Raw genomic sequence first — 22,580 nt, 5'->3', positions numbered from 1 at the left:
AACCCTGATTTCTGCTGAATTATTGATGGTCAACAGGGTCAGGGTTTGCTTTTAGTGCTTCCCTGGGGAGCTCTGCAGGGCTTAGCACCGCATCAGCACTCATAGTATCACGGCCGCCCAGACGGCGAACAGCAGAGCCTGAAAGGTTCGACGGTGTGTGAAGATATGATGACTTTCTCTGCTTAGACACAGTTTTACTGTGAATATTTGCTGACAAAGTCTGAAAACAATAAATGTGAGCAGAAATAATCTAAAGACGATCTAAAGTGATGCTAAAGACAACCACATTAGATGTCACTTATTTAAAATCTAACTGTAGCTGAAGAGTGAAACGGGCTTTATAGCCACTGTGGGAAACCCAAATGGTTAAATACGGTGTGGATGGAAATGGGAACGGTTGGAGAAAAGGAATTAAGAAAGTTGATATGTGAGAATGTTGACGGCACAAAATGGTCAGTTTTCTTTGCACTGCAGAAAAACTAAAATTTTCCAAGTATGTTGGTGAACTTAGTACACTTTAAATAAGAGGAAACTAATTTATAAGTAACTTTTCAGAAAGACATACAACCAGTTTATGTCAGTAATGTCTCCATATTGATGAAAAATATTTGTTCCTTTAGCAGGTTATTAAATAACAAGATGTTTTCCCCATATTTTAGTAAAATAATCTTCCAATGGAACTAAAACATTTTCATCAATATTAAGGATTTTTTGACTTGTAAGCTAATTTTCTTATTTCAAGTGTATTAAGATATCTGCACTCAGAAAGGATCTAAAGTAGCAGTCAGTCTTGCAGTGACTCTAAAAAAGCCTCTGACTGAAGACTGTTGCTGCCCGGCAGTCTCATTGCTGTTGTCATCCTGGACGAGCCCCCACTTGTCACCCCTGGCTTAAAGGCGATGACAAAAATGGGAGACAGACGAGCGGATCTACACAAACGGTTTATACACAAACATGGCTATGGGAGGAACAAGCAGCCGGCCTGGTGTCTGTCACCAGACCGGCTGCCTGTTCCGGTCCAATCCGGAGACAAACCAAGCAGGTCGCTAGCTGGCTGGACGCCATTACAACACTGTTTGGTTTTAGTGCCAAACATTTTTCTTGTAACTGCCTTTTTAACTTTTTATTTATTAAAGTCGCACACAAAGAGAGAGATTTGTTTGTGATGTAGGAGTTGAATCCCGTTGGAGAAGTCTTGGTGTTCTGCGCTTCTGTTTGTGTTGAGCTTTCACTCAGACAACCTTAAAAACAAGAGCAGCTCCATTAAGATTCAGCATGAATATTAGATAAATGCCCCTATTACACTTTTTTTTTTTTTCCGGATGGTTTTCTTCTCCTTCCAGGCCCGGTTTCTACACTGGAGGTTCGTTGTGTGTGTGTGTGTGTGTGTGTGTGTGTGTGTGTGTGTGTGTGGTCCTAAGTAATTTTCTCCATTGCTCCTTCTCATAAGATATTTACATGACCATCTATTATGGATTGTGATCTGATTGAAGTTGAGTGTTCCCATCTTGCCCTTTCTGTGAACTCACCTCCCAGCACCAAGTTTTTAGGGGACTAAACCAATAAACTTAAAAATTAAAGTTGTTGTGCGGCACTTTAAACTTTCTCTACTCTCCATGCATCTCAAATATAATAAAACTAACCTTGAAATAACAATATTAGCCAAATATTGGCAAATGTTCAGTGAGTTATGTTCCAGTACATATTCATGTGGTTTTATAGTCCAATAATCCATCTATGTTTCTGTCATTCTTTACTAAATGACTAAATCTCCAGTCAGTTCAGCATGATCCTCCTTTTTAACCAGGGGTGTCCAAACTGAGGTCTGGGGGCCATTTGTGGCCCTAGAACTGATTCAAAAATGATACAAATTTGACCCATAGATGGAGTTGGAGATTTGTAATTTGTAATCAGGGTAAAAGTTGTTACCAGTATAATTTTCTTACACAGGAAAATGTAAAGTGTAACACAAAGTATTTGTGTTTTTATAACCAAGTTTTAACAAAGTGTCCAGTTTATCCGGAGACTTTTAGTTCAGCTTTTTTTCTATATTAAATTTGGCGAATCATAGGTATCGTTTTAAAAGCAAGTGACCCAAATACTGTTCTTATTATTGAAAATAAATTTATTAAGTTGAGCCCAAAAGAAACTGAGAACTAGACGCTTTTCTTTTAAAACAGCAAAATTTACTACAGTGTATCATAAGTAGTACATTTATGCCAAAAAACTCAGAAATGTTCTCCTTTTCTTTGCACAGTGGACCAAACAGACGGTCAAAACATCCTTTCAATTTTGTGTCTACAATAAATATCAGGCCACTTTATTTGATTGATTTCAGTTTGTTTTATGTTTAGTTTTTTTCCTTTTGAGTCGACAGTTTTGGCCCAGGTGGAAAAAGTTTGGACACCCCTGATGTTAGATGTTAGAGCAGCGGAGATGAAAAGAAAAGATTGAAACCTGAAGCAAACGGACGGGAAAAGAGGCGACTGTCAGCTGAGGGACGAGCAGCGAGCGGTCAGCGTGTGCGTCTGTCTGGCCCTTCTCATCACGGACCCGACCCGGCCTGGTGGCAGAGAGGGAGGAGGGACTTTAAAAGGAGAAAAACACGAGCAGAGCAGAGGGAGACGGGCCGAAGGGATTTAAGGCGATGAGTTTACAGGAAATGTCCCTCTGGTTTCAGAGGAGTGGAGATTCTCCAGACTCACCGTGGATTTGGACTTTAAATTAGGAGACGGTGCTGCCAACGTAAGCAAGGTTTTATTTTAGAGCCGCACAAAAATAAGACTTCCATGTTTCTCAGCTTTAAAGTTGGTTTGTTGGTATACTTCAATCAAGAGAAACAAAGTATTCATATTCTTTATGTAACTTTTCAAAAAGGAAAACATACCAAAATGTAGCGTCCCGGTTGAAAAGATGGTCTCTTTAACTGATGGTTCATGTTTCTTTATTTAACAGCTTTTATACATGAACACACCGTAAGAGCTATAAACATACAAATAAAACACCATTAGTGATTCTTAGTGGTTCTAACCTTTTCCTTTACCCTATAAGACCCACTTTATGCAACAACATTACATTTACATCACGTGTATTTAATTAACCTACATTTCTATACTACAAATTAACCAAAATGTATTTCAACTGTTTTAACAGTTTGACAGTTAATCAAACATTAACATCGTTTTATATCAAAATACAAAAATTATGTTCAATAAATACAATATTCTCGATAAAACACCCACCTTGTTCCCTCATCAACCGAGTGCTATTTAACTAATTGCTTGGACCTTAGTTGAACCACCCTTTAGTTGTCTTCACTCAACTGTGACTCGTATGCTCGCTCTCTGCACTATCTCCAAAACAGCCAACAGCCAGTTACCGCTAGAAGCCCGGGTATATCGCCTAGCAACCGTAACCCCTCCAAAACCCTCTTTAAATCCAAACATCAAACAACAAAACAAACAAAAAATCAATTACATACATGCATCAACAAAGTTATTTACACCAAAATGACCCAATTATATGTTACTGTGAGTTGATTAATCACATTAAAACCCTCAACATTCACATTTATAGTGAGAAAATGTGAATGTGTCTGAAAGTATTTAAAGTATAAAACCATATTCGACTCTGTTTACTCTGATGCTCCTAAATAAAGTTTAGCTCAAACTCATCTGGACCCCAACCTGAATTTCAGGTCAAACACTGTAAAAACACAAAACTTTACCGAGTGATTTTGGTTAGTTTCTAAACTAAATATCTGGAAATAATACAAACTTACAAGGAGGTTTTCATGAAAAGATGAGCTTGTTTTAAGTCAGATGATCCTCAGTCATAAAGCTGAGGATGATTTTCAGATTATTTAAATTATAACAACATTTTTCCAGGTTATAAGTGAAATAATCTAATGGAGCTACAACTTTTTCCTTATTAATGATTTATTAACTTAAACTCATAAATCTTACTTGTAAGTTAGTTTTGCACTATAAACTGGAATAAATTGGTAACATTTTGTTTTTGCAGTGAAAGGTCACATTTCTGCTGATCTTTGCCATTTTTTGCTCTTTTTTAATGTTTTTGTCTGAATAAGTGGCTCAGCAGATGTCTGACAGGGAAAAGCTTTGGTTTTATTTATTTATTCATTTTCTTTTATTGTTGAAGTTTTTTTTTGTTTGGATATCTGACTCCTGATTTCGCTCTTTCCTCTCTTTCTTCTTGTCTGTTATTTAAATAAGTTACTAAAAACAGTAAAAATAGTCTATATCTATTTTCTCCATTGTGCCTGTTGGGCACCTGGAGGCAAATCATAATTTAAACATTAGAGCTGGCAGCTTTGTACGTGGGAATAGATGTGGATGTTTTATTCAGGACTTCGGGTTTGGCTCGGCGCTCCTTCGCTGTTCTGCAGCTCGAGTCCAGTGAGGTTACAGATCTGGTGTCAACATGCAAACCATTAACATCAGTTTTAATAAATTAATATACTTTTGTTTCCCCATTTATCTGTAATGATCATTCAGCTACCACTCATTAATAGATTTCTTGAATTCTCAGCATTATTTAAATTTTCCAGCTGAGCTGCATCGTCTTAACTTTTAGATTTTTATATGAAAGTGATCAGATTAATGTGATGTCATTTTTTGAGCGTTGGTGATTATTTTAACTCTGGTGTCCTGACACGACCTTCAGGGTTGAAAAGATTTGCCTTGGTTGGTCTTTATAGCAATAATTTATGACTGAGTCGATAAAGTCGTACATCTACACATTCATTTTGTTTTAACTGTAGATTTATGTTTTGGCTGCTGTGTCTGCTGGGAGCACGGCTCTGTCAAAGTAAAATAACGGTTCAAAGGTGGAAGGCAGCACTTCATATGAAGGGCTGTGATCAAACTGACAGGAATTCATCAGGCTGTTGCCGTGACGTGTCATTCAGTAAATAAAAACACTTTTGATGCAACTTTGTCTTGGGAGTGTCATTATTTACTGAACGACGGTTCATGAATCATACATGTTCATGAAGACTCCTCCTTGTTCCTGACAGCGTCACTGTTATGAACACCATTCAAATAAAATGTTAGCATGTAAAAAAGTAAAAATCCTTGGAATAATTGTTCAAACATGCAACACATCAGCCGAAAACAGCAAACAGCTGGAAAAATGGCTGGTTGGGACCAAAACACGGAAACAACCAATCATGGAAATGACTGAGTATAATTTATTATGCCATTAATTTATTTATTGCAACAGATCTAACCATGTCTGCTCTATTGTTACTAAAGTTTTTAAAGGCGCTGAAGTTATTAAATGTAAAATGTACAGAGTAAATATGTTGATCAGAGCCGCTGCAGAGAGCTGCTCTTTATTTAACTGTAGTTTGTGTTTCTGCAAAGTTTCTTTGGCTTTTTCCATATTTGAAATGCAAATAGTGTTTTATATTTGTTAGAAATGACGCTTGTTTTCATGAAACCATACCCATAAATGTCATCCACCCTGTATGTAATTTATGCTCTTTAAATCCGACACATGAACAGAAAACATTATTCCTGTTTTCCTTCGAAGCCGTCGCTGCACAGAAAACATTTCAGCTCCTAATTGACTAAAAAGGTGAAACCTTTTGCTGCTGCGCAAATGCACATTTATTTAGAGTGTGATTACATAGAGGTGCTTCTTTTCATATATTGTTGGCTTTTAGATTGCCATGTAAACCTGGTGTTGATGCTACGACCTGTTTTATCACTAAATGTCGGATGTTTTGCCTTTTTCACAGTGATTGTATCTCTTAGCTTTGTGTTTTTGGGTGTAAATAGTTAAACCTAAACACCGGCACTTTCAGAGGAAATTGTTTGATTTTGCCGTCATAAAGTCACGTCAGACCTTCCTCTTCCTCCTCCTCCTCCTCATCGTCTGATAAACTTAGCAGTAAACACTAAACTGACTCAGACGCTGATTTTAATGTATTTTTTAGTTGGTGTTTCATAAAATTTCATCATAAAAAAGTCAGTTTACTAGTATTTATCTGATGTTTCAGTCCTCAGCCTTTAGTTTCTGCTGCTGTGAAACTAAAACAGTTTTGTTAAGTTTTGGCTAAAATAATGAAACCTTTTTGTTCTGTAACGTTTCACTTGAGTAACTTTATAATGAGTATTTTTACTACGCTGTACTTTTTACTTGAGTAATTTTATCATAAAGTATTTTTACTTTTGAGTCAAATTTCTGGATTTTCTTCCCACTGAATGAAAATCAAACATGTTTTAAACCCTCCAGACTCAAACCTGCAGTTTCTCTTAAAGTTTCTGAAGTTTTTACTGATTTGAAAAAATCATTTTGTTATTTTTGCCATTTGGGTTCTTAAAACACCAACATTTCCAGTTAACTTCATATTTTGTACTTTCAGGAGTATTTTTTGATGATGTAACTTTTAAATATTAAATGGTTGATAATAATCAGTTACTTGAGTAAACTTTATATTTTTACTCTTGATCGGCGGCTCTTCCCTTTTCCTTGAGGAGAAACATGCTGAAGTATTTCTACTCTTACTTGATTATAATTTTGGGTTCTCTTCTCTCTGCTGTTTGCCAACTTTTAAACCTCCAGCAGTTTATTTCTGGTCTTTGCGACATAAAGGCTGTTGACACGATTCTCAAGCTGTTTACAGACAGATTTAGCTTAAAGCTGCGGCGCGTTGGTTAATTTATTCAGCAGATTTAAAGCAAGTTGACAACAGCAGCTGCAGCTCCTCTCTCAACCTGCCTCCGTCTGCATGCAGCTGCAGAACATGGACTCTGGTAAAACCCTGCACTTCTCTGTTCTTGCCTAAAATTTGTTAATGCACTGAAAATATTTGTATCCAGTTTAACCCCAAACCTTTCACATTAAGCCTGTATTTTATGAAAGATTAAACATCAAAATAAAACTGTGAAACAGAACTATTCTGTCCTTACAAGTGTTTTCATCAAAACATTTAACAATTAAGCTATTATTAATAATAAACTATGATTAGAAAAGGCTTTTCCAGGGACAAAACCATTCTTTACAATAAATTTACAGTGCAGAGCAAATCTTACCAAGTATGATGAAATGAGAGAAAACATATAAAACAACATATAAAAGGTTGTTTTAGCTCAGTAATTCCTTCATATTGATACAAAATAGTTATTCCATTTGCAGATTATTTAACTTGTAACAACATAAGATTCCCTTTTTATAGGTATAATAATAATAATAATAATAATAATAATAATAATAATAATAATAATAGTACTTTAAATGATTAACTCAAAGCAGGATCCCATCTTGCTGAAAAGTGACCTGTCAGTCAGTTTTATCTAAGATATTTGCTCTGCAGTCTAGAGATACTTGGTCGGATTTTGTGTTTTTACAGCGTATTTTCATGACATGTTGAATCTGGACTACAGCGTCAGGAAAACGTCGCGCCGTGAGAGAAACGTCAGCCTGTGTGTGGATCTGAGTTTCCTCGTCCTGAAGCGAAGCGCCACCTTTTACATTCACGTCAGAAGACTCACCTGTTCTCAGGTGGACTCAGAGCGAGAGGGAAACTCCTCTGACACGGCGATGAAACGTTTGGACTGTCGGAGGACAAGCGGGCGCAGCCAGTGTGACCAAACACGGCGTTTGGGCTTGTTCCTCTCCTCAGTACAGCAGAGCTGTCTGGGTTCCTGCGCCGCCGTTGTTGTGCATTCGACTGAAACCAGGCAGAGAGGAGTCGGGTTTTCTGTTCGACCAGAACCGGAGGCAGCATAAACATTCACAGCAGACCCATCCTTTATCATCAGGATGTGGGAATATCAGCATCCAGCTGCTGTCTGGATGATCACAAAGTAAAGCAGGAAATAATCCGTCCTGCGTTCTGATTGGTCCACAGTAGGAGGAGGAAGTTGTTCCCTGTAGAGCTGCGTCTCCGTTACAAATCTACATAAATGTGTGTCTGTATCCTCACAATGTCTAAAAACACAATTTTGTTTCCATTACAGTTAAATCTGGTAAAGTTTGTTCATGCGATAAGTCAGCAGCGACGGATGTAAACGTGAGATTATAATCATAATTCAGATGAATGTTCCTGGCGCTCATCATCTGTGAGCCAATCAGGCGTTGGAGCCACAAGCCCCGCCTACTTCTGCACACAGGTTTGTGCTCCATTTCTGTGCTAAAGAAAAGTTCAAAACTTCAGATATCTCACAACCATAGATGGAAAAAGCCACTGAGGACCTTCTAGCAGAAAGATTTTCAGTATTGCTGCATGAACCGACCAACACATGACAGGAGAGACGCAGTACTAAGAAATATATCAAAGGTCAAACACGGGCTCTCCTCTCCTTCATCCCTTCTAAGACAGGAGCAGGAAGTTTCTGTTCATCACCTTGTGATAAAGTCCAGCCTGACTGACAGTTTGTATTTCTGTGCTGGTGGTCTGAATGGTTTCCATCTCAACCTCACAGACAAACATCAGGGAAGAAATTCATTTTTAATCAGTTTCTTACAAAAAACACTTGACATATTTTCACTGACTCTCTTTAAATGTGTAATTTTAGATTGGATTTTGTGACTGTATATAGATTAGGATATATATTTGCTAATTTATTGCGAGGGAGCACAAATCTTTCCCCATGTCTGCTATGGGGCTCCGTACCGTAAAAATGAACTCATGTTACATAAATATTTTCACTGACAAATTGTCTTGAAGGAACTCCCGTCTCATAAAGTTTTATCTTCTCATTTTTTTCACAGAATGCAAGTAAAGTCAAAATAACCTGTAGTCACTGAAGCGTAACCGTCCTGTCCTCTTACAGCAGCGTAAAACTCCAGAATCTGAGTAAGCACTCTTTAATAGAACCTGTTCTTGCCAGGGATGTTCACTCCCTCCAAATGGACATAAAATACTTTGTGCACAAAGCTGTCAGCGTGGAGCGCAGCAGCAAAGCCCACCAGCAGAGGAACCTCCGCGCCGCGGCTCTGCAGGCCGCTGCCCTGCAGGGGTCATTAGTCATCTCTGCTGTAGGAGCAAGGCCATCGCGTCTCGTTGGTCTCTGTTTTCCCAGAGTCCCGCAGCGAGGGAGGTGCTGCTGTGGTGTCAGCAGAAATGCTCTATGTGTTGTAGAAAGGTGTATAAATACAGAGATAAATGGAGGAGGGAGGAAGCAAAACGAGGCTGGAGATGGATCAATGGGATTAAGATGTTGTTGATAATGAAGAGACGAGGAGCAGCGAGCTGGAACAATGAGCTTCCCAGCTATGAAAATGCTGCATTTTTCATGAAAAGAAACAGCTGTTTACATGCTGGAGCAAGAATTTAGCTTTCCCTTTTTGTCTCACTGGTGCATCTGTAGACAAACAGAGAGATGAAATTTTAATTCAGTTCTTGAAGTTTTAGATTATGAGCACAAGAGGGATGTTCCATCTTTTCTCCACCGCGGTCCCAGGAGGCGCGAGGAGGTTTATTTACCTCCCAACACTCACATGTTCAGCCTACTTCTGAAAAATGGAGTTGAGATCTTATTTAATCCTTTGCTGCGTTGGTAAAAGTACGCAGGGTGAGTGCGCCTTTACTACCATACTGTTGGTTTGCATGGGAGTGCAGCTTTGAATTATGCTGCAAATAAAGTCGATCAATAAAAATGACTTTCTGACTACATACACATGCATAAATGTAGAAAAGTTAAAGGAGGAATGTTGGAGCTTTTTTTTCATGAGCTTTATATATTTATATATTTCCATATTTTGCATTTGTTGTGCAAATGTTGTTATGAAAACACAGATCTGAAATGGCAGCTTCTTTAATTTAAAGGAAAAACTGCTGGGAGTTAAAGCACTGAGTTGAAATCCTAGACAAACATTATTATACATACACATCTACACTCACTGAACACTTAAAAAGGTTCACCTGGCTAGCACCATGCTAGCACCAGTGATTGCTGTGGTACATTAGCTACTGCTGCTAACAGCTAAGCTAGCACAGCACTGGTAGATTAGCTAATTTAAACTCCTGCTCTACTGATGATCTGTCAGTGTTTAAATCGCCTTTTTTATTTTCTTTTGAACCGAAACATGCAGAATTCTGCACCACATCTACCTGTTGATGTTGTCATAGTCAAGCTAGCATAGCTGAGCTACTTCTCTGTCCTTTGCTATTTTATTAAAATTAAAACTTTTTCCTGAACTTATCTAGTTGCTGTAGTATTGACCATTATTAGCAAAGCACTGCGTCTGTTTTTCTTTTATATATCAGGCGAACATTTAAGATTTAGCGCATTATGTTGACAACAGCTAAAACCAATGCTAGTCATAGTTAGCAAGCAGCTTTTTGCCCTCCAGCTGGAAGCTGGGGGCGGGATCTTGTGACGTCACGCTGCAGTGGGTCCAGCAGCTTTGAGAGGCTTGTGAAGCAAAGTACTAAAGAGTTTAGGAAAGGTGGGTTATTCCTGAGATGTAGCACGTTATCTGCAACAATGCTGAGCTGAGATTTTAACCATCACAATTTGTGAAACTTGTTCAGATGATTAGTTTCATTTTGATCCAGATCTTCCTGTGCCTCCTGGTTTGTCGATGTTAGTTGCTCGGTGCTGGTTGCTCCCTGCTTGCTGTTTTTTCAGAGCTTATCAGATGTAACTCATTGATAAAGTCAATAGTTTCTCCTCCTTCAGGGTTTAATTCTAACCAGTTAAAATTAATTTAAAGACTCAATTTCCAAAGTTTTACAAAGTGCCTGACCAAAGAGCTCATTTTTCTCTCTTTCTTAGCTTTTCTAGCTACTTAATTACCGTAGTTTTCCTGAGGCTGTATCAGAAATTCATTATTCCAGAAGATGAAGGCTTTCTACCTAATCATTTCCAGTCCTCTGAGGTGGGCAACCCACTGAGTGGAAACGGGATTCCTGTCGGGCTTTGACATGCCACTTGCTAGCGGTTTAGCTTTCCCACACGCTGCACGAGGTTCTGCTGCCTCTTTAACTTCAGCTTTTATTCTTCTGCTCATTTTATCATCACCTGCAGCCAAAATCAGCCCATGTTTTCTCAGAGAAATAAAAATAAAATGCACTTTGTTCCCCCTTAGAGGTAATTTGGAGCTTTAAGGTTTTTTTCTATTTTCACAATTAACTGTGCTTAGTGTTTTATGTGGACCAGATATTTTCCCTGTTACTCCTTAAATCATCAGTTGTGACTCTAAAAAGATAAAAGTTTATTACATATTTATGAAAATAATTCACAACTCATGAAGATCAGTTTATAGTTGGAGAATTGAAAATATAAATAAATGGAAATAAGGCATCAGATTTATCCAGCACTCTATAGATTTAATAAAAATAGATGTTTAATGTGATATTTCAAGATCTTTGAAGGAAGGTTGTGTTTAAAGTCGTTAATTTTATTTATTTTGATTATTTATCAGATTAGTTGGACCTGGTAGAAGCTAACAGCTAACAATGTTGGCACCATTTTCTAAACCTTTAAGCTTGTCCTGTTTGGTTTGGCACAGTTGTTCTTCCATAGAAGCAGATTGTTGTTTCGGAGGAAGTGGGAGGCTGTGCTTCCCACTGACTTGCTTTAGTCTTGACCCGCTGGTTGTCAGCTCCAGCCAGTGTTGTGTTCAAGACCACCTAACCTGAGACCGAGACAAGACCAAGACCAACTTCGAGTACCACAACACTGCCTCCAGCCTCCCGGAGGAACGAATCTGGAGAAGCCAACACATTTAGAGACATCAGATGAGACACAATCTGCTCAGAATCACATTAAAAAACTTGACTAAGTTTATAATTAAACGAGTTATTGTGAATCATCTTACAGGTGGATCATCAGCGCTGACTGCTGCACATGTCGCCTGCATAAATCAAGCAACAACATGTTAGTCCAACTATTTAAGTTATTTACAATTCGACTAATAAAATAATTTTAGCGCAGCGCCTCTGAATGGCGCAGCACTTCCGGTTCATTTTTAATTTCTCATGGCTTGGTTCATCTCCTGCCTTCATGGCTGCAGCTACATGTTTATTTTTCACTAATTGTGACAAAATAAGAAGAAATTACTGTTTTATTTGTTCTTTTCAGGCTAAGTTTCAGTTCTTTATTTTAATGATTTAATGATTAATTTTGTTTTAGGAAAACACTGTTCTGGTGTTTTGCTCACCGTGGATACGCTCATCCTGTCGCTGAAGTTTGGGCTTTTTTCTCCCACCATTTACCCAGCATGCAATGCGTTTGGGTCATTAGTGGGTCACTAATCCCAACGATGTGATCAACAACAGTAGTAAACTGACAACATGCTAGCTAACCCTAAAACAGCAAGATAATTGCAGGTAACCATGGCAACTAGTGAGCGTTTCCGCCGTCAGGTTGTGCTCAGGCCTGTCACGATAACATTTACCAGAATTTATTGCGATAAATTATGGTATTGTAGTTTTGATCATTTTTATGTAACATAATGGTAATGGCATAATACTAATGAAAAACACATAGCCAAAGATCAATAAACACGAACAGAAAGTATTCCAGGCTGATTAATCGTTCTCGTCGGGTCTCATGTTAAGATGTGCTGACTCCACTTTTCTCTCGTCCTGATGTTTGTCTCGCCGTCCCGGGATTATTGATCGAGGAAGATGCAAATGAAGGCAAATGTAAAGAGCAGCTGGCCTCGGCTGCTGCTTATGACGCCTTACCAGCTCTGCAGTTTCCGCTCTGCTCATAAAAGTTAAAGATGTAATTCATTAGCTCTGGATGTAAGGATCATAAGTAAGTTCCTGGGCTGAACGGTTGTGATGGCCGTCGTTTCCTGTGTACAGCAATCAGTCGGTGTGCCTGAAGACATGATGCCGGCTGACGGCTCCATCAGGCGCCTCCACCTGCTGCCAGGAGAGCCAGACAGCTGCTAACAGCGCTACCTTAACCCACGTGCAGATAGTCGGGGTCTAATGAGGATGTGGGTGGAGGAACAGGAAGTATTTGTTGTAAACACAGAAATACGATAAATTAAAAGGTGCTCAGTCATTTCTATTTGTATGATTTATTGCTTAAATCTTTTCTCTTTTTCCACCAGAAACTGGTTGATAAAGTCTTCAGTCTGGGGTTTGGGCTCAAAGAGCCTTTCTTTAAGGACAGTGCTCTCCTACATGTTGCCATGGCAGCACTTATTATCCTACACCTTTTGGCTTCAGACATGTTAGTAGGTCAACATGCTAGAAGGCCAACATGCTAGTAGGCCAACATGGTAGTAGGCCAACATGCTAGTGGACCAACATGCTAGAAGGCCAACATGTTTGTAGACCAACATGTTAGTAGGCCAACATGCTAGTAGACCAACATGCTAGAAGGCCAACATGCTAGAAGGCCAACATGCTAGTAGACCAACATGCTAGAAGGCCAACATGCTAGAAGGCCAACATGCTAGGCCAACATGTTAGTAGATCAACATGTTAGTAGGTCAACATGCTAGTAGGCCAACATGCTAGTAGGCCAACATGCTAGTAGGCCAACATGCTAGTAGACCAACATGTTAGTCGATCAACATGTTAGTAGGTCAACATGCTAGAAGGCCAACATGCTAGTAGGCCAACATGCTAGTAGGCCAACATGCTAGTGGACCAACATGCTAGTAGACCAACATGTTTGTAGACCAACATGTTAGTAGGCCAACATGCTAGAAGGCCAACATGCTAGTAGACCAACATGCTAGTAGACCAACATGTTTGTAGACCAACATGCTAGTAGACCAACATGCTAGAAGGCCAACATGCTAGGCCAACATGTTAGTAGGTCAACATGTTAGTAGATCAACATGTTAGTAGGTCAACATGCTAGAAGGCCAACATGCTAGTAGGCCAACATGCTAGTAGACCAACATGCTAGTAGACCAACATGCTAGTAGGCCAACATGTTAGTAGGCCAACATGGTAGTAAGTCAACATACTAGTAGGCCAACATGCTAGTAGACCAACATGCTAGTAGACCAACATGCTAGTAGGCCAACATGGTAGTAGGTCAACATACTAGTAGGCCAACATACTAGTAGGCCAACATGCTAGTAGACCAACATGCTAGTAGGCCAACATGGTAGTAGGTCAAAATACTAGTAGGCTAACATGCTAGTAGGCCAACATACTAGTAGACCAACATGCTAGTAGACCAACATGCTAGTAGGCCAACATGCTAGTAGGCCAACATGCTAGTAGGCCAACATGGTAGTAAGTCAACATACTAGTAGGCCAACATGCTAGTAGACCAACATGCTAGTAGACCAACATGCTAGTAGGCCAACATGGTAGTAAGTCAACATACTAGTAGGCCAACATGCTAGTAGACCAACATGCTAGTAGACCAACATGCTAGTAGACCAACATGCTAGTAGGCCAACATACTAGTAGGCCAACATGCTAGTAGACCAACATGCTAGTAGACCAACATGCTAGTAGACCAACATGCTAGTAGGCCAACATACTAGTAGGCCAACATGCTAGTAGACCAACATGCTAGTAGACCAACATGCTAGTAGGCCAACATGGTAGTAGGTCAACATACTAGTAGGCTAACATGCTAGTAGGCCAACATACTAGTAGACCAACATGCTAGTAGACCAACATGCTAGTAGGCCAACATGCTAGTAGGCCAACATACTAGTAGGCCAGCATACTAGTAGGCCAACATGCTAGTAAGCCAACATGGTAGTAGGTCAACATGCTAGTAGGCCAACATGGTAGTAGGCCAACATGCTAGTAGGCCAGCATGCTAGTAGGCTAACATGCTAGTAGGCTAACATGCTAGTAGGCCAACATATAAAGTACTGTTCTCATACTGAGTGGAGAGACTCACTGTTAGTCAATATGCTAATTATAATTAGCTAAATTTTGTAGTTAGAAATTAATAGAATGTTTTCTTGCATTTTTATTGCGGGCTGCCCCAGGCACTGATTGGCCGGCACCTACTGTTCTACACCCAATGAGGTGTCTCTTTATCTGCTTTTGTTCCGTCATCGTTAATGCGACTCGAACCGCCGCGTTCACCCCCACAGCATAGATATATCAACACGTGCGGCTTGGTCTCGAGGAGGGAACTGCTACTTCTGTTGCCTTTTTGAGTTACCATGGCAACATACTAGGTGAAAAACTATGCCCAAATAAGCATTTTTGCTGATTTTTTATCTATTTGTTGTGTTGAGCTGAATGGAGAAAGTCCATGTTAGCCAACCTGCTACTGACAGAATTTAAGCTAACCTTAGTATTTCAGCTAATTTTAGCTGATACACTAGTGTTTACATACTGAATAGAGTAAGTCCATGTTAGTCAACATAACAATGATACTGCCATTATATTACTTGTAATAAATATCAGTTACTACAATAACCTCTGGAACAATTTATCATGTCAGGCCTTTAAAAACACACTGAATCCTGAATCCTCCCAGTGATTCCTATTCCTTCTCCATCCCTCTGTTTACACAGAAAAATAAAATTATTTGGTACATCGCAGCAGAAATAAGTTGGTCCTTATCTGTGCGTGAACACCGCAGCATATCTTACCTAGCACCAAGGGATGCAGGTGTCCATTGATATTCAAGCGCTGTGTGCATGTCAGGAGCGCTTTGTCCGGCTGAGCTGCATGGGGAAGACGGTGTTTGACAGTGTGTCTCAATATTTAATTATCTACAGCTGCTACAGGGCAAATAGAATCATCTGTCCGATCTGCAGACATCCCTGGGCTCTGCTCAGGTGGAGAAACACATCCAGCGTTTGTCCTTCAATTCTAAAACAGCTCGGAAAATGAAAACACCACTGCTTTTGTTGAATCCACCTCATTTGGGTAGAAATCTGAAAGAAACAGAAACATTTCGTAAATTGTCCTGAAACATTTGTGACCAAATCGTGAAGCATTTCTTAGCTTGGAGAGATGAGTAACACAGTCCTGCTGCAGGCGGCGTCCCACATCAGCAGGGTGGAAGTACCTCCAGCCTGATTAGTGGGATGCTCAGTGGTATTCTGGGGAAAATATGCCAGCAGCTGCAAACACTGTGAGGCTGGATTAACTACAAAATAAATAATGTTTTTGGTGATTGTCTTTAAATGTTAAATGCAGACCGTAGCCTGAGGTCCGTATGCAATAGCTTAAGTTTATTAAACGGATTAGGAATCTGCTTCAAGAGAAAAGTGACATTCTTCGTCTGCTTCCTTCCCTGTGGTCTGTGTGGTTTCGCCGCGGGGCGCGGAGACGCATTGTACACCTCACTCTGGATTCATTTGCTTTCCCACAATGCCTCAGTCAGAGCTGAGGCTCTCTGCATTGTGGCTTCTCCCAGCAGAATCAGGGATGCTGGGGCTCTTATGCTTTCATCTGCTTGGGAAAGGAGCTGAAAAAGGAAAGTATTGTGAAAAATGTCAGTCGCTCTGCTGAATGGCTGCTGCCTTGTCACTCAGCAAACTTCAGGTCAGACCAAATGAGTTTTAACTTGGTGCTGATTTACTTTAATCTGATCGAACCTCCACTCACGTTGAGGTAAATGTCTCCTGGTTGCATCTTCAACACACGTGTAGCCGATTCTTGGAGGTGATTTCCAGAGTTGGGCAGTAACATTTACTTGGGGAACTTTTTTGAAAAAAATTCCTTTTATAAGTGTTTTATTTTTACTTCTACCTGACTAATTTTATTATAAAGTATTTTTACTCTTGAGTAAAATTTCTGTATTTTCTACCAACTGAATGAAAAACAGACTCAGACCTGCACTTTCTGGTAAAGTTTCAGAAGTTTTGTCATTGAATAATCCGTAATAAAACCAAATATGAACCAACATCTTTCCTGAAGGACATGAAAAATCAAGATGATCTATGACTCTAGATCTATGACTAGATCTATGACTCTAGATCGTTCCTATTTCATAACTTGAGTTTCTGTTCAGCTGGAGTTTTGGTTTGAAGCTTCGCAGCAGAGCTTTAGTTATTTTTAAAAAGTGCGGCTGCAGTTTTGTTTTCTTATTGAAAATCTGCAGCTTGAGCCTGGAAGAGCAAAGAGAGCGGCCATGCTCGGTCTGCCGAGGAGGAGGAGAGACTAAGAACAACGGCATTAGAGTGACAGGAGGCCTGGACCGGACCTGGTTGGTCGGACCGGACCCGGTTGGTCAGCCTGGCTTTGTCCTGGCACCATTCTGCGCCTCATGCATTGACAGACATTGTGCCAGCAGCTTAGACAGGGAGGATTATCAGACGCCACTTTCAGCCTCTTAAACAAGCCACAACCGCAAACAGCAGGAGACAAAGCAGATGAAAGACTTAGTGAAATGTCAGACAGCTTTGTATTGCAAATGTAGCTTTCATGCAGTTTTGCTGCTGCTCATGTTCTGTTTCTCCGACGTGATGAAGACGCCGAGAGGAAGACGGAGCGGCTGCTGGACGTTGTTGCTAAGCGTTTAATCTCTTGTGCTTGGAGAATACAAACGATCTTGTAATCGTCCCTGACCTTGACATGAGCGGCGGGGGAGCGCGGCTGCTTTGCATTTCCCACAGATGCCTTGCGGAGGCACGCAGAACAATTAGCCAACTTAATAAAACGGAGCTGAGCCCGTCTTACGCGCAGCGTCCGCCTGGCGTTCCCATCGGAGCGCCGACCTGGCAGAGCCCCAAACCACAGCTTCCTCTCATTCCCAACACTTAATTATGACAGAGCGGCCATGTTGGGTCGGGCTGGACGCTCCTGTGGGCTTTCGCGCTCTGCGGTTATCGATTTTACTGCTAAATTACATTTCCAACGTTCATGAGTGGTGTAATATTAGCAGAGGAGGGCAGAGTAACTAGAAGTTATACTCAAGTAAGAGTAAAAAAGTATTTTCTAAAAATTATCATTTAATATTTAAAAATTACACACAAAATATAAAGTTACGGGAAAATGTTGGTATTTTAAGGAACAAAATAACAATAATTCATATAAGTAACATAAAATAAAATCAGCTTCTTCAATAAAAAACTCCAGAAACTTTAGCAGAAGCTGCAGGTTTGTGTCTGGAGAGTTTTTAAAACACGTTTCATTCAGTGGGAAGAAAATCCACAACTTTTTCTCAAGTAAGAGTAAAAATACTTTATAATAAAATTAAAATGTTTTCAGTTTAATTTCCTGGGTGGTTTTGAAGGTTTTCCTGAATCAAACAGTTTGACTGAATCTTTATGTTTACACTGCAAAAACACAAAGTCTTACCAAGTAATTTTGGTCTAATTTCTAGTTTCTTAGTTCACTTGAAATAAGACAAAACTAACTTGCATGAAATAATCTGCCAGTAGAACGTTTTCATCAGTCACACCAGATCAGGCTCACGTTGCTTAAAGGTTTGTCTTATTTCAACTGAACTAAGAAATTTACTCCAGAAACCCGGCCAACTGGGTCTGGAAACCCGACAACCAACTGGGTCTGGAAACTCGACCAACTGGGTCCGGAAACTCGACCAACTGGGTCCGGAAACTCGACCAACTGGGTCTGGAAACCCGACCAACTGGGTCCGGAAACTCGACCAACTGGGTCTGGAAACCCGGCCAACTGGGTCTGGAAACTCGACCAACTGGATCTAGAAAGACCAACTGGGTCTGGTTTCTAGATTTTGTGGTTTTGCGGTGCAATAGTTTGTAACAGGCAATAAATGAAATATGAATATTTTGACATTTTATCATCCTGCAGAGGCTTTACTAGGTTTAATACAGAATTATGAGTTCGGTATCAGTTAAAATTCATCAAGCTGAATGTTTCCAACGAATACTTTGAACGTAGTTTTATTGTAACACCAACTGAATGAATCTTTCGGCACTTCCAGGCGCCCCGCAGACAGAAGGAGAGTGTGTGAAATGTGTGTGTGCTGCTGTTGACCTCTGTGCACCAACCCTGAAATCGCCTTCATCCAATGACTAAACTATTGTCCTCCGACGGCGGCGCATTATCTCTGTTATTTAATATGCTGAGAGTGGAGATATGATTATTCTTCAGGCAAATTCAATTTCTGTTTTCAGCAGTTTGATTATAAGAGCCTGAACTTTCTAAGCCAGTCTGCGTTTTAGCGTTTTAGCCTTATTTCACAGAGGGGTGATGGAGCTGAGGATGTTTATTCCTTTAACAGTCCAGATCCGCTTCTGTCGTCTCTCGTCCACAGTGAACCGTTAGGAGCAGCAGTATCAGATTCAGCTGCACACATTAGCTGTTATCTGAAGCATTTCATGTCCCGTGTGCCTCCTGCTCCACTCTGAACATTTCATGTTGTGCGATTTGTTTGCTCAGATTGCTGCAGCCAGCAGCTCCATCCATCTCCTTTATGTTTGGCCTGGATTCCTAAAAGGCGAAGCTTGTTAACATCAAAAGGTAAAAAAATAAAGTGACAGAAAGAAGTGCTTTAAATTTTTAAAAGGAAATACAGGAATGAAACTCAGCAGGGCTGGAGATTTGCTTTGACTTCACTGCTTCAGTCTTTATTTTATCTCAAAATAGCTCGTTTCAGAGGATTCGCATTACAGGCTTCTGGACTGCTGTATTTTTGGCACTTTTTGATGTTTTGCAACAGTTTGAAGAGTAGTTTAATAATTGTGACAGGAAAACCAGGCTGTATGACCAGAAACAGAATCTGAAGTGTCTCTGCAGTGTTTCCATCATGTTTTAATAATCTTGTTAATTTCCAGCCTCTCAGCGACTCGCAGCTCATCGCCAAACAAAATGTTCTTTTTGAGAAGGATTTAAATCACTTTTAAGATTTTGTTCTTCTTTAATTTTATGATATAAACAGAAATAACCATGTGGATTCAAACAGTGAGTTTTAGTTTCTTTTGACTGAATTACTGAAAATAAATGGACTTTTTGAAGACATTGAAACATATAGAGCAGGGCTGTTGCAATAATCAACAAATCAATTAATTAATAACATGATAAATGAAAACTAGATCTTTTTTTATCTACCCAAACCTGGATGATAAAAGGAGGTTTACCGCCTGCCTGGTTCTTTGGTCTCTACTAGGAGAATTAATAATCCATTTTATTTGTTGTTTTTTATTTATTCATTTTGGATATTTAAAATGTTTTCCAGTTCCAGAGTTAAATATCCATTAGACTGAAAAGTTTATTGATTGCTGATGATGTTATAATATTTAAAATAGTCTGAACCAAAGTTATGGATCCGTAACGTTTGTCCTGTTGGTGTGGATCCGACGATGTTACGGACACGTTTGGGTTTGTTTCACTTTGGTTTCTGTCCAACACACAAGACAAACACGCAGCTTTGCAACATTTGCTTACGTTTGCAGCTCCACCAGGAGCTGCTCCTTATGAATATCATAGTTTTCACATTTGAACGTGTAAATGAGTGCAGAGAGGTGTTGATACGGACGCCTAACAGTTGGTTAGCAGTGGTTAAAAACAGTATTTCCTTGTTAACACAACGCTGCATCTGAGCGAGCCTGGAGGTGTGTGACGTCTGTTTATGCTTTTCTATTTCTGGGCTCATGGTAAAAAGCTGCACTCTGATTTACCGTCTTTCCTTCTTCTACAGCTGGACACGTTTAACTTGTCATCAGGATGACTTCAGTCATTGATTTCTTTGCATATTCAGTTATTATTCAACCGATGGATTTTATAACTGCATGTTGTTGTTTACGTTTGTAACTTTCCCACATAAACACAGAAATACGATTCTTTTCCTTCCCATCAACTGCTTCATTTGATCAGCAGGATGAAACCTACAGTTAAATGAAACCTGGAGATGAAGCTGTTATCAACACAGTGCAGAGCAGCAAAGGGAAAATAACGCAAAAAAACCGTTTAACAACTCAAAACCACTTTTTTCTCGCTGTCTGTATCGGTTAAGCTACACGCAGACTCGTTGCCATAGCAACTGACAACAACAATACATGTATCAGGATTCAACACCAAAAATCACCCAAACATTTCCCTCACACAGAGCAGAACATTCAGTCCGTTACAGTTTTATGTTTTCTAGATGTTTGTGATTATTAATAAGTGATCACTGTGATAGATTAGCTACCACTGCTATATGCTAAGCTAACACAGTGGTGGTAGGTTAGCTACCGCTGGTATTAGCTAAGCTAACACAACAGTGGTAGTTTAACTAATTTAAACATCTGCTCTGCTGATGATCTGTCAGTCGGTGTTTAGGTCGACTTTATTTTTTATTTTGTACATGGACCGAAACACATCAAATTCTGCAGCACATCTACATGTTACTTTTGTCATAGTCAAGCTAGCATAAGTGAGCTACTTCACTCTCTTTTTCCTGACCTTGTTATCTAGTTGCTGTAATGTTGACTGTTAGTAGCAAAGCTCTACGCCCTTTTTCTTTTATATATCAGGCATACATTTAAGATTTAGCACATTATGTTGATAACGTGATAGCTAAACCAATGCTAGCCATAGTTAGCGAGCAGCTTTTGCCCTCCAGCAGGAAGATGGGGGCGGGATCTACTGTGTGGCATCACGCTGCAACGGGTCCACATACGACTACAATAAAGCTGCATTTTTGGATGATTTTTATTTTATTTTTAGTTAGAATTTTGTAATTTTCTGCTTTAAATTTTGCGCAGGAAGCAGTAAAATCCTGTACTTTCTATTTCCTGCAGCTCATTCTGATGCAGAGGAAGACCCGTGTCACAGGACCTACTGTGGAAGAGGCCGGCAGTGTGTGCTGATGGCGGAGAGCGGGCGCGCCGAGTGCGTGTGCCAGGAAAAATGTCGGCCCTCCTTTGTGCCCGTGTGCGGCTCGGACGGCAGGTTTTACGAGAACCACTGCGAGGTTTACCGCACCGCCTGCCTGGAGAGGAGGCGCATCTACGTGGTGCACAGCAAAGACTGCTTCTTCAAAGGTCAGTCTGGCCACTCTGAGCTGGAAACGACTCGGTCTGAGTGAAACTTACCTTTACTAGGATTTAGAGGTGGGGAATAGAAGGTGATCTGGGTTTATCCTGCAGTGTTTGGTGCTGGATAAGTTTTATTTCTCATTTCTGTCAGTTGTTCCTGTATGAGTATTTATTTTTCTTGTTAATAAAAGGTCAGTTTCAGATGTGACCCGGTAGAAATTACACTTTTGAAGTTGGATTTTAAAGCTTTTAATAACCAAAAAACAATACCCATGACTTATTCTCAATGTTTTAACCCCCCACTGGTTTGCATTCAGACATTAAAGGTTCACACTCAAATAAAACATAAATATCCACCTGGTTGCTTTTATTCAGTTATTTGTTCACAGAAATATTTAAGAAAAACTTTATGATTTTTCATTAGAAAATAATTTAAAGGTTGTATAAAATATTTTAAGTGATGAACAGTTTTAAATGGTGCCTAAATAAGCAACAACATCTGTTTTTATTGAAGCTGGTTTTTATTTTCATGTACCAAACTTAGATTATTCAGAGCTTGCAAAGACCTACAAACACATTTTTATAAATGACTGAAACAACCAAACGGGTCAGTTTGAGGTGCTGCACATCAGTGGATTTAATTTGGATATTAAAATTTAAAGTTCTTGTTTGGCGGTTTTGGGAAGCATCGGATCAGGAGGTTGCAGAAGTTTTCTCCTGTTTCCAGTTGCTTGTCAGATCACCTTCGCATAAAACCT

General features: G+C 39.8%; 1 protein-coding gene across 2 annotated transcripts in view; it reads left to right on the top strand.

Annotated features, from left to right (window-relative positions):
• fstl4 (follistatin-like 4) overlaps window positions 1–22,580 on the top strand; it is a 175,073-nt gene that overhangs the window by 35,196 nt on the left and 117,297 nt on the right. For both annotated transcript variants that reach the window (XM_088012203.1, XM_014993863.2), the window contains exon 4: window positions 21,586–21,828. In XM_088012203.1, the coding sequence (XP_087868329.1) occupies window positions 21,586–21,828 (243 nt within the window). The remainder of the gene's footprint in view (window positions 1–21,585; window positions 21,829–22,580) is intronic.

The sequence above is a fragment of the Poecilia mexicana genome, unplaced genomic scaffold (genome assembly GCF_051168715.1).
Source record: "Poecilia mexicana isolate PSO_F unplaced genomic scaffold, ASM5116871v1 scaffold_14, whole genome shotgun sequence".
NCBI lineage: Eukaryota > Metazoa > Chordata > Actinopteri > Cyprinodontiformes > Poeciliidae > Poecilia > Poecilia mexicana.
This window is presented reverse-complemented; position numbering and strand designations above follow the sequence as displayed.